The sequence below is a fragment of the Agelaius tricolor genome, unplaced genomic scaffold (assembly GCF_023055355.1).
Source record: "Agelaius tricolor isolate 1412-34295 unplaced genomic scaffold, bAgeTri1.0.p SCAF_6, whole genome shotgun sequence".
Classification (NCBI taxonomy): domain Eukaryota; kingdom Metazoa; phylum Chordata; class Aves; order Passeriformes; family Icteridae; genus Agelaius; species Agelaius tricolor.
The window spans coordinates 11,585,450-11,597,998 of NW_027269266.1; the positions used below are offsets into that span (position 1 = coordinate 11,585,450).

Genomic DNA, 12,549 nt, shown 5'->3' on the forward strand with positions numbered 1-12,549 from the left:
GGTGTTTGTTTTTCCATGCTCCAGGGTAGGGACAGTGTGGTTAACGTTGCTGAACTTGTTACAGGCAGTGGTGATTGTGGCAAATAGATCACTTCTGCGGGTGACAAATCCAGAGAAGGCACCTGTGCAAGACCACCATGGTTCCTACTCTGCCAGGCTGTCCACTGCTGGGATGACCACTGAGCTTGCCAGAGATGGGCACTGGGAAGGCTCCAGTCAGAGTGGGAACAGTGTGGCCACCCCCTGAAATGTCTGGGAAAGAACCTGAGCTGTCTTCCAGAGACTTTTATCAGGATGGTCCTCAGGGGCAGAAGGAACATTAATTCCCAGATGATTGGAAGAAAACCCTGAAAGAGAAGAAGGGTTGATGCCACAACTTGCTCATGACTGAAAGCAAACTGAGCCCTGGTGCTGCTGCAGGTGCTCCCTGTGTGGTGCCACCTCTGCCTCTGTGGGAATGCACAGGAACTCTGTGTGCTCTGGACCTGCCTGGTTGGATCTGCAAATTCAAACCTTTGAATTCTGCTGGGTTTGCATTACATGTTAACATTAGAAATGCTCTCCTCACAATCATGCAGCCTGACCAGACATTTACTAGATTGCTTACAATGATTATTAGAAATTTCCTGTGTACTTTATTTTTTTAATAAGGTATTGATTTCACTATATATCTGTTCACACTTGCAATGAGTTGATTTATGGTGGCAGAAATTCTGTTTTGCTGCCAAAACCTAATGGGCAATAACTAATTCAATTTTTTTCTTCCCCCCTCTTCCCCCCATTTTTTTTAAACAACTTTTTTTTTTTTCAAGAATAAACTAGGTACTCCAAAGTTTGATTCCTTTGCTTTATCTGACATTTTAAATGGGTTGAGGAAGAACAGTAGACTGAAGCAAATGTGAGCATCCCAGAGATGCTGTGCTAGAGTGACACATATGCTGCTTGTCTCCTCACAGCTCTGCATGTTCTGTAGGTCAGACCCATCTGCCACCTCAGGCACTGTGTGTCAGGGTAAAGTGGCTCAGTTCCACTGTTTTTCTGCCAAAACTCCTTTCTGGTCTAGAGGTTTTAGGGCTATTTTAAATTAAACAATCTCTTCTGTCTGGTGTACAACATCCAGAACTTGATTTGAATCTCTTGTGTCAGATATGTAAATGCTTTGTATAATGGTTTTGATTACTCTCTAATAAATAGGTGGATGTTTTAAAAGACGCATGTTGGTGCTTTGAATTTAAGTTTCACATATAACATTATGAAATCAGAGACATTAACTCTACACCCTATTTTGCATTTCTTGACCCCATCATGTCCTTTGCCTATCCCTTTTTCAGGTGGTTATTAATAAACAGTTTTAGTTTTCAGATGCCTGAATTTCTTTGGAAATGAGCAATCTGTGTGGAGAATGGGCAAACAGTTTAAAGCTTATTTACATGCTCCTATGCTGTATTTTTGTGTCTTGGTTTTAAAGAGCTGCCCTAAGAGCTGTAAACATCATTGCACAATATAAATAATATCTCTTGATTGAATGGCCAGAAATTAATCATTCTGTGGGGTTGCTGTGTGGTGTACTTCAACACACACAATGGCTTTGTCCTAGAATCAAAAGGAACCAATGGGAAAATATTATAAATCCCCAGTGAACTCAAAATATTTTCAAGATGTTACATTAACAGGTCAGAAGGAAGCTTTAAGAACTCTGTGGTTTGTTTCACTGTCCATGAGCATTTGTGGTGTCCTGTTGGCACTATTGCTAGACATGTTTGGTTGCAAGTCTCAGTGCTTTAATTTCACTTTTGATGTGAACCTGAGTGTGAAGTGCCACAGTGTCAGTCAGCTCTCAGATCAGCATTTGATATAAAAAAAGTAAAATTCTTGCTGCTTTTGGTGTGATAAATGATGCCACATTTAATTGGTGTATATATACTGTTTAACAGACACGTGGTAGCCCTTCTGCCTGAAATAGAAAATTTTCATCTAAAGTTTAGATCTATTTAAAGGTTATATTAAAGTGTTTGTTTCGTTCGCTCTGTATGAAAGTCATTCCTTCCAGAATAGGTCAGAAATATCTTAAGAAATAGGAATTATTTTGTCCTAATAATAACAACTGAGTATCTCAAATGCCAAATTCTTCACTCCCTGAAAGTTTAAAGAAAACAGTGGAATGTGCAAATATGGAAGAAACTTAATAAATTTGAAATGTAGCCTTTGGAGGGGAAGAGGAGATGTGAAGAGGGCAAACCCTGGTTGGCAGCCACCATCTCTGTCTGGGGCAGCCCAGCCAGCTCCATCCCTCCATTCACCCTCCCACACTGGAACACCCTTGGGGAAAGAGTCATGAGTCATGAAGTTTAAATAAGAACCCCTGGTGCTGAAAAAGAATAAATTGATGGTTTTGAATGGTGTCCTCTGTGGGGTGAAATGGCCCTTGTGGGATGTGGAGGCTGGTGCTGCCCTGGGAGATGTCAGACCTGCAGCTCCCTCTCTCCTCTCCAAAGTGGGGAAGCTTTTGCTTAATGCAAAGCTGAGCTGTGTCCTTGAGCACAGATGCTGTTCTAAAACATTGTTTGACTGTCTCTTTAAGAATAGTGGCCCCAAAATCATGGCATAAAGGAGAAATGTGGTCCAATTACTATTTTTTTGTCTGTTGTGTTCTTCAGTGAGGAATTCTATAAACTTTTAAGAGGAGTGAAATGAAAATAAAAATTAAAAAACTTATGTAAAAAAACAACAACCTGGAAGCAGCCTGAAAATACTAAAAAATGAGATTCTGAGGTCTTTGCACTTTCCCTTCCTGGTTTCCCAGCAGTCCTTCTTGGAGAACTCTCTTTGTCATGGAAGAAGGAAAATACAGTTTTGTTCATGTCACAAGTTAGATTCTTTTTTTGTGTGTTATTAACAGGTTTGGCAAACATCGCAAAGATGACAAGAGTGAGAAAACTGGTAAAATAAAAGTGCAGGAAGCTCTTACTTCAGAAGAGGAGAGAATACGAATGAAGCAAGAACAGGAGAGGTAGACTTCAGTATTTGCTTAAACCTTGATAGACAGAGTTTGTTTTTTAAATTAAATAAGTGAAGTTCAATTTTCACTGATGAAATTTTCCACATGTTGATATGTTTATATACTTTAAATAACAGGAAAAAGCTGGACTTATTTTGGACATGAGTATGAACAGCTCCTTTGGCTGTGTTAAGCATCTTTTATAGACGCAGAGCTCCCTTTCTTATTGAGGAGAATGAAGTAATAAAATGAAATGCTTTCTCTATATAGTCTATAACTGATTTTATTGACATTTTCAGAAAACAAATATTTATATAGAATGAAGTATGTTTTGTATTTTTCTTCAGAGTTTTGCATATCTAGATTTTTCATTGATAAATTTAGGAGAAACATAAAAAATGTGCTTACCAGTATATTTGTCACTGGAGTTCAGTCTATTTATGTGCCATGCAATCTGTTTATGGAATGATATATATATATATATATATTAAACTGCTAATTGTAAAAATGAGTGGTGAGCACCTCTATTTTTCCTTGTCAGCTTCTCTTAACATAAAAAAACCCTATATAATATATATGTCGTATGCTCTTCTCAATATTTCCAGTCTACTTTTCATCCTATCTCTTGTAGTTCTACAAGAACAATTTGGGGCCTAGACTCTGGTGTCTCTCAGATCAATTTAATCAAAATCTTGAAAAGTGTAGGTTACCAGTTAACTTAAACTGGGAAATATGAGTTGAGAGACAGCCTCTTTGACATCACTTCAGAAAGGAGACAAACTTTACAAAGTTTGATTGCTGAATGGTAAATAGATTCAGACATTTAGCAGTGAAAGTGAACTATGCATTAGAATTATTTATCTAAAAATCATGCTATAGCTCACCATAAATTTAGGATTGATGCAGAAACTCTGGAGGGAAATTTTCTTGTCCTTGTAGAGGAGATATCACTAATTAGTCATAATGATCTCTAATTACCACCTCTATGCACCTTGGTCTTCTGCAAATAAGAACAGAAGTTCATTAATGGTGGCTTCATCATTAACAGCTTAATAGAGAATATTAGAGCCACTGTATAATAGAGAGCCACTGTAGCTCTTCTGTAGACTCCTTAGTTAAACCTAAAAGGGTTTGCTTTCAGTTCTTTTAGGGTTGAGTGATTTGCAGTAAAGATGGGGTGGGAGTGTGTGTTTATTGGTTTGTTATTGTTAAACTCCAGAAACTTGATCATTTATGAATATCTGTTTAGATTATGTAATGGGAATTTTTTTACTCTTTAGTAGATATAAATTGATGTAAATTTATATCATAAATTGATGTAAAAATTTATTCTTGTCTTTGTCCATCCATTCTGATTGCAGAAGGTGGCTGGATTACAGTGCCTGGATGTTTTTTTCTAGTCTGATTGGTTTTTATTTTTTCTTTTTTAACAAAAGTGAGGCAGGGTCATTAAATTTGTTCCTGTTTTTATAAGTAAAGTGCTTGCAGATTAAATGGTAAAGAGGAAGGCTGGAACTGAAGGAAATAAGTGATGAGGGTGTTTGTGCAGCCAACTTCCCTTTTCATGGATGGAGCGGCCACAGAGCTCATGCCAGGGGTGCAGAGCCATGGAAAGCTGCCTCGGTTGCTCTGCCCAGATCAGGGCAGGGGATGGTTGGCCAGACAAGCACCACTCTGTGCCCTGGCTTCACACACTGCTGAGCCCCAGCTGGCCCTTAGGGTTTCTTAGGAACACGAGGTGCCCAGAAAATCAGCCGTGTACATTTATAAAAAGAAGAAAGACTTGACGCCTGGGTTAGTAACGTTTTCTCTCTCTTCATTCTCTCTCTCTCTGTCTCTCTGTGTCTCTCTGTCTCTCTCAGTAAGAATGGTCAGAGTATAGACTGTCCATGTGATGGTGTAAGAGAGGTTGCAATAGTCACGCTGGGTACCAAGGTAGAATTATGAAATTATTTGTATAGCCCCCAATGCATGGAGCGAATCCTAATCCCTGTCCATCAAGTTATGCTAACCAATTTGAATCTTTCCTGGAATCTCACTCCTCATGTGTCATAAAAACAATTTTATATGTTCACTGAAACTGCAGAAAATGCATGTGCCAGAACTTCATAACAGCTTGATGTTACAGTAACATGGGTCCTTATCCTCCCATTATTCTCTTTCCCTGTGTATTTGCTTTCCTTTGTGTTATGTCTATAAGAGAATGCAACTTCTTTGGGGTAGTCGCATGTACAACTAATAAAAGATAATAAAATAGCAACCCAATGTGTGAGGTGCTTCCTTATGTTTCTAAAAAATTCAGATGTTGATTTGGTCCATAGAGACTAAATGTTTTTGCAGTTAGATTGCAGAGTTTCCTTTTGATCCTGTAAAATAATGATGTTAGATACATGCTGTTAATGAAGAGTACTCTTGCAAATTAACTGAACAATCCCTCAAAATGTTTACTAGGAGACAGAGTAAAATATTACTGTCAGTGTTGGCTCATAATGGCTGCTATTTTAACTTTGTTTTCTGTGGGTTTTTGTCTTCTCAATTTTTTTGGCAGTGCAATTCACTTGTTCTATTTTACTTGGTATTTGATACTATGTACCTCTAAAATGATGCAATGCTTTGGGGAAATAGGCTGGATTTAATGAATTTACTATGTATGAGAGGCTAGGAGCAAAAATCCTTAGGGGGGTCAGAGAACAAGTGAACAGTCCATTAAAAAATCAATCATGCCCACAATTTTATGGAATTATTAATTTTAATAGTATTGTGCTTACAATAGTATTTTCTTTAAAACCTAGCATTTATATGGATTATGAGACAAATAAGAAAAATGCTTTTCAGTTTACCATGATCAAATTAATAAAATGGCCTTTCATAAATATATTATTAATAATAATTTCTTGATTCTGTGATTCTTTGATTAAGGAGTGTATCTCTTAAGCTACATCCTATATGTGTTGGATATATATGTATATGGTGTGTGTTAACTGAGAATCTTAAAGTAATTTTGAATGAAAAAGGAAGTTATCTAGTTGAAAATACAGCCAGCTTTCAATGACAAGGAATACTGAAACAATTAGGGGTGTACTTGATGAGACCACCCACTAGTCTTACCAAAAATTCTGTAAAATGCTTGCTATTTGTAAATCCTCCAAATGTTGGAACAACAGTTCATCCAAGGCCATAGAACATTGCCCCATGTCACTATGCTTTAACACTGGTTTACTGCACAAAAACAAGTCTGCTTGCATGATCCTTGAGTATCTGCCAAGCACTGATCTTACAATCTGGCTGGGCTCTGCTGTGCTGTTAGAAAGGGTTCTTCTCCCCAGCAGCGGCACCGGTCAAAAACTTTGAGGCAAGACTGGGCAATAGGATTTCTGACTGTGGCCTTGAGTGTCCTAAGAAAGAGTCTTGAGGAAGCTGAATAAGAACCAAGTTCAGTTAGCTCTGGTCCTGTGCCAGATCACAGCTGTTTTACATATATGCTAATTTGGAGCCCCTCTTTGCTGTGTGGTCATCTTGTCTGCCTATCACTGGACTGCTCAAACTGGGCACCACTGAGATGCTACATTCACATGGATGGGCTGAGAAAACAGCCCTGGGTCTTTGTGGTTTTGTTACAGAAGGTCTTTTGTCAACTCCAGAGTCTCCTGATGTACCTATGGTTTGTGCATCTTGCTAAGATCTCTTGGATTTTGCGGACTGGAGATGTGTGGAATATCTTGAGCTTTTAGAGATGCTTCCAAATGCTTATAGTTTTACACAGGCATTGCAATGTTGGATAGACTTAAGAGGAGATTTTGAAACTTTTGTCAGTGACCAAGAAGAATCCGTTAATATGGATGGTCACCTTGTGCTGTGCTGCTGCATTTAAACCTCTGGAAGCCCACAGAGCTTTCCAATCCAGAAACCCTCTACATCTGGTCTTTGGGGGCCTCACAGAGTAGGTTTGCTCAATATTTAGCCAGTGTGTCCATTGATATCCTGCAACCTGATTGCCCTGAGATGTTTTCTGAATTCTTCAAGGCCCTTTAGTGTAGTCTCTTTCTTAGGAGATAAAAAGACAGAATTGCTCAAAAACCCTACTGCTTCTGTCTTCTGGTTGTTATTGGCGGTCTTTGCTGGAGAGAGACATAGCTCCAAACAGCAGGTTCTGATATCTTTATTTCTCCCTCTTCCATACCCTTGCATTTTTCCTTCAATTTTGTTTTTTGATGTTTTGAGCTTCTTTTTTTTTTTTTTTTTTTTTTTTTTAATTCTTTTTCTTTTCATTTCAACTTTGTGCTCATTACAAAATATATTGTCAGCAAATCCAAAACCTTTGCCTGTGGTCTTCCCTTCTTTAGCACAGGCATGTGCAGTTCTTGGCACACATGGTATGTGCCGGTGATCTTCAGCCTTGGACTGAGTTACTGAGTTCCTTTAGCAAAGAAAGTTCTCCCTGACCTGAACAACTTTACTCTTTGTACCTGAGTAGTAGATAACAGAAGAATGAACTAAGTGCACCTCTTTGTGAAGTTTTTAAGAAATTCATCTGAGTCCAGCATGCTTCACTGCTGGATAATGCTTAAAAGATGAAAGTTGCAATTCTCATGTAATCTCATGATTCAGAGTTCGTGATCCATCTATGGGCAAACAGTGCTTATGCTGTAATCCGCCTCTAGAGGCACTTCTCCTCTTGGAAGCAAAGTCTAGAGGATATTTTCTCTGTTTGGTTAATACACTGATTTAAGAGCTTTAGTAATGTTCGTAAATCTCTGTGTTACCATAAAAGTATTTTAATCTTAGTATTGTATTCTTCCTCAACTTCCACTGAAACGGATGCAAAATCAAGCGCTTAAACACCTGTTTTGGGAGGATCAGTCTTGAGGAGATAAGGAGAAACCTTTTGGGAGAGAATTAAAGTGTTGTGCTGGTGGAAGTGCTATGGCAGAGGCTTCGGAGATGCTGGCAGGGCGATAGAGCGGTCAGATGGGGGCCTGTGTGGCCGGGGGCTCGCTCTGCTCTGTCGCAGCAGTTGCACAATCGCAGCCTGTGCTGAGCTGTGCTGTGCTGGAGCACAGCTAACACAGCAGAGCGATGCCGCGCTGGGTGCGTGCATGGGAATAGCTCCCGTCTGCACCAGAACCCTCCTGCTGTGCTGGTTTCCCCCCTTTCTGATCCGGAAAACATGACCTTTTGTTTCTCTGGCTTACAAAGGCAGCTACATTTACACGATTCTGCCGTCGCTGTGCCCCAAGTGCCGCCAGTTCCCGGCCCGGAGGTGCCTGGGGAGCGCCGGGGCCGGGAGGGGGAGCTGCGAGCTCGGCGCTGCCGGCCCGGCCCGGCCCGGCCCGGCTCGGCCCCGCCGGGATCGCTCCTGCGGCCCCGCCCGGCGCCGGTGTCAGCTGGGGACAGCCGTACTGAGCCGCGGGGATGGCTTTGGACCGCCGGGGATGCTCTGGGCGGCCGGGGATGGCTTTGGGCGGCCGGGGATTGCTTTGGGCGACCGGGGATGCTCTGGGCGGCCGGGGATGCTCTGGACGGCCGGGGATGCTCTGGACGGCCGGGGATGCTCTGAGCACCCAGGGATGCTCTGAGCAGCCGGGGATGCTCTGGGTGGCCGGGGATGCTCTGAGCAGCCGGGGATGCTCTGGGCGACCGGGGATGCTCTGGGCGGCCGCGGAGAAGGCGGTGCTGGCTCTGCACGGCGGGGAGGGAGCAGCGCGGAGCCGCGGGGGCGCTGCCCGGGGAGGAGGGTCAGGCGTCTGCCCTGCGCTGGCAGATTTGCTGTTACTTTTGGAGCTCAGTCAATAGGCTGACAGCACTTTTTTGTGCGGATGTAAACAAGGCTGCGAGTAGAGTGGGTGTCGTTCACGCGTTATTTGTCCTAAATTTAGAGGGAAACATTCTGCCTGTTCATTAATAGTTAAAATAAGACTGATTTTTTTCCCCCCAAAGGATTTGGTTATTCCATAAAATGCTTCCTGTATTATATTTTCCTAAGGGTATATGGGTCTTTATCTCTAACATGTAATAAACTTCTCTTCATCCTTCTCTAGTACCATTAAAGCCACAAGGCCTTTGTTGTAAAAGTATACTAATGAATAGAAATGTTACAACAAGAACAGAAGTCTTGTGTTTTCCCTTCATCATGCATCATCCATTTTAATTAGACGAAAGGGTGGTGAGTACTGTGACAAGAGTCTGGAATTAAAATCATTAATTGATGTCAAGCTGACGAGAGACTGCTAACATGAATTTACTGACAGCAGGAAAGAAATTAACCTTATTACTTTATTTAGTACATTGGGACTATTTATTATTCTTTCCTGTGTAAGTTCAATGTGTTCTGTTAGTGATGATAGAGAAAGACAAATAATTAATAAAACCTACATTGAGTTTTATTACCTCCTATCAATGACATTGGGATGAAAACCACTTCAATAATTTACAAAAAACAAACCCACCACATCCTTCTAATCAATGTAACTCATCAAAACTGTTGCAGCAATATTTTTGATATTTTAGATGAGTATAACAGGCTATGCTCTCTAGCCAAGTAGAATTGCAAAAGTGATTTGATTTAAAACCGTGCCTCAGTTTCTTAATGTCAGTGTTTCAAAAAATGAAACATATTTTCTGCAGCAATGACATTGATTGGAATAACTGTCTGGTTTGATCATCATTGGAAGGTCAGCCTAACAAAGATGAGTTTTAATGTTAAGCATCTTTATTCTTTAGATGAAAGAGTACAGCAGTGTCTTACAGAATGACAGCAGCATCCTATAGATAATTTGTGACCCAAAGGTCATAATAAAAGAATAGAGGGAAGGTCATCCTGTAGTAAAGGCCATCTGGAACTGTTAAAGTATCAGATGGAGTAGGGGGCTGAACAGCAGGACACTCTTGGTGTCTTTCCAGATTTCCCAGAGAGACCATAATATTTTTATTGGAAAACCCGAACTTTTTCCCCCTTAAGCAAAATATTTTCATCGAGCAGTTTCATCTTTCTTTAAGGAAAAAAGACAACATACTGTGATAAGGAAAGGATTTTTGTTTCTTACAATGTCTAAGAGTTATCTGTGTTTTTGAAATAACTCAAAGATTCAGCTTTACTTTCGCTGCTGCTGTATTTTGATGCCACTTAACAGCTTTCAGAAAAACTGTCACCTCTAAAACCATTATTACTGCAAACATTCAGAATATAAGTAATTAGTGAAGTTTTCTGTTAAAACTTTCACCTTCTTCCCAGCCTTTAACAGAGGAGAGGAAAAATTCCTCAGTGATCAGAAAATCAGAGCATAATGTTTCTCATTCTCACTTATTTTGTGATGGGGTCTGCTTGTCTCAGTTTCATGGAGATTTGTAGCATTGTTTTTGGCAGTGGTTTTTTACATAATGGATAAGGGTGCAGGATATGAAAAAAAAAAATCAATGGCAATAATTTTTGGAAGAGAACACAGAAGTGAAGCATGTGAATTTGAGCTTTGGAAAAACATTTCAGGCCAGTTCCACTTCATAAAACTACTGACTTTGGGAGCTATGTAAATTGAAGCCTTTATAGAATAATAGTTTTTCAATAGTTTTTTTGGAGTAGTTTTTCAAACGAAACATATTCTCTAGCTACATATTGTAATTACAGAGATTTTAAGACATCATGCTAAAAGCATATTTTCTCTATTATTTTTCTATAGTGATTCAACACATTGCACCGGGCAAGGTCTAGCCAAGTCCCAGCTAAGTCCACTGCAATATATTGAAAAAACATAATTTAGGTGGTCTTTATAATATTCTGTGTTATAAATTAATTTAAGGTGTCTTGTGGATCATATAAATTCAGTACTCTCTTAAACATATTAGTTCAAAGTAAGAGGACTAAAATGTTTCACTTTAGAATGCCAGGAACTTCAGGCTAAGGAAGAGCATGTCCTCTGATGTCATACAAATTCTCCTTTAGTGGCAGAGTTACTGTGGCAAAGACTTATTTGAGAATTAAAATAGCTGTATCAGAGTTACTAACTCACTGAATTTATTCTGTCCGAATTGAACAGAACTCAAAACCTGTCAGGTTTTCCACACTACACTACAGGACTCTGTTTGACAGTAAAACAAGGCACTAATCCTACTCCTTTTTATAATTCTTAAATGTAGCAGCAAGTATTGGACCAGCCAGAAAGACACCTAATGATGCATCTGTAACAGGCAGATCCATCCTCTCTCCACAGCATAGCTGCAAGCTTTATTTTGTAACCTGTTACTAGAAGAAACCCTTCAGGAGTTCTGGGACAGCTGGCTCTGTTTCTGGCCACACTAGAGATTTGTTCTGTCCTTACTGTGACCCAGTGAGGTTTTAGAAGTGAATCCTCAGAGGTGTTGTAGGTGTGAATTTGAGGGTCCTGAGCTAAGATATTGACGTATAAACTATATTCTTTATTGCTTTGTTTTTTATTTTTCCTTACCTTTTCTTTCACCTTCAGTGTATGAGATTCACATAATCCTTGCTTTGTTGTGAGGTTTTTCATTGCTTTTTTGTCCCTTCATACTGTTTCATTTTCCATCTTCCAGATTAGGCTATTTTATACATAGTACTCTAGAAACACAGAACAATGGACCTGAAATAGAGCTAGCAGCAGAATTTTGTGCCCACTTCTGTTGCTAGAATTCAGCTAGAGGAGCATGGCTGGTGGATAGGCTCAGCTCAACTGACTGATAAGAGCATTGTAGCTCAACCTCCAGTTGCTGCCTGCAGTGTCTGGGAATGACTGATTTGATTCATGGTATGATACATTTGAAATGTGGTTTGCCCATGCCATTTGCTTCTTGGACACATGGGAACAGCTGCTCCTTACACATCTAGCTGCAGAATTCAGATGTTACCCACCAGTGCTGCTCTCTGGAATTATTCTCCCATTGGGGGAAAAAAAATGTACAGGAGGAAATGGTCCAAGCAAGTCTGCATGAAGGAAAGCAGAGCCCTTAAAGTGAGGAGGGAGGAAAGCAGGAGCCTGTGTTTCAGCAATGTCGTGTTTCAGCAATAGTTGAATATCATCATCTCTTCCTTTCTACTTCAGTCCAGCAGAAGAGCTAAATAGGAGATTAGAGCTAAGATAATCTAATGATGAAGGACCTGTTGTCATAGGAGTAAATATCAGCCTTTCTGGCCAATTTTGTTATGCAAAAGACAAACTAATTTCCATTTTACTTTCAGACAGCAATGATGTTCTTTGATGCAGCATGGTACCCAGCAGGGTACCAGTCTCATTTGCTCATTTGTGTGATCCTTCACTTCTGGGGTCACTGATCCTTGGATCAGACATGAAAATAAGGACAGAAAATTTCAGTCAAGGTAGTGTTTGTTCTGGAGATAGGAGGACCTATGCTGCTGTGTACCTGCAACAATCTCCTTTGGTTGAAACATATGTATTCGTTAAAAAAAGCACAGCAGGCTAACTCTCCACCCTAAAATGTGGCAGACTGTTAACTGTAAAGTAGGCTGAAAGCTCCATTGAAGTGTAAGTAAGATAATTTGCAGATTTTTTTAACCCAAAGTAAGCAAGGATTTTCACTTGTTT

At 40.1% G+C, this 12,549-nt stretch overlaps 1 protein-coding gene across 13 annotated transcripts in view; it reads left to right on the forward strand.

Annotated features, from left to right (window-relative positions):
* The window catches only part of PARD3 (par-3 family cell polarity regulator), a 445,322-nt gene that overhangs the window by 325,176 nt on the left and 107,597 nt on the right, over nucleotides 1-12,549 (forward strand). For 8 of the 13 annotated variants that reach the window (XM_071428674.1, XM_071428675.1, XM_071428676.1 and 5 more), the window contains one exon: nucleotides 2,900-3,010. The exons of 3 other annotated variants lie outside the window; for them this stretch is intronic. In XM_071428674.1, the coding sequence (XP_071284775.1) occupies nucleotides 2,900-3,010 (111 nt within the window). Of the gene's footprint in view, nucleotides 1-2,899; nucleotides 3,011-4,860; nucleotides 5,264-12,549 lie in introns of those variants that run through there. 2 more of the 13 variants (XM_071428683.1, XM_071428685.1) reach the window with 2 other exon arrangements.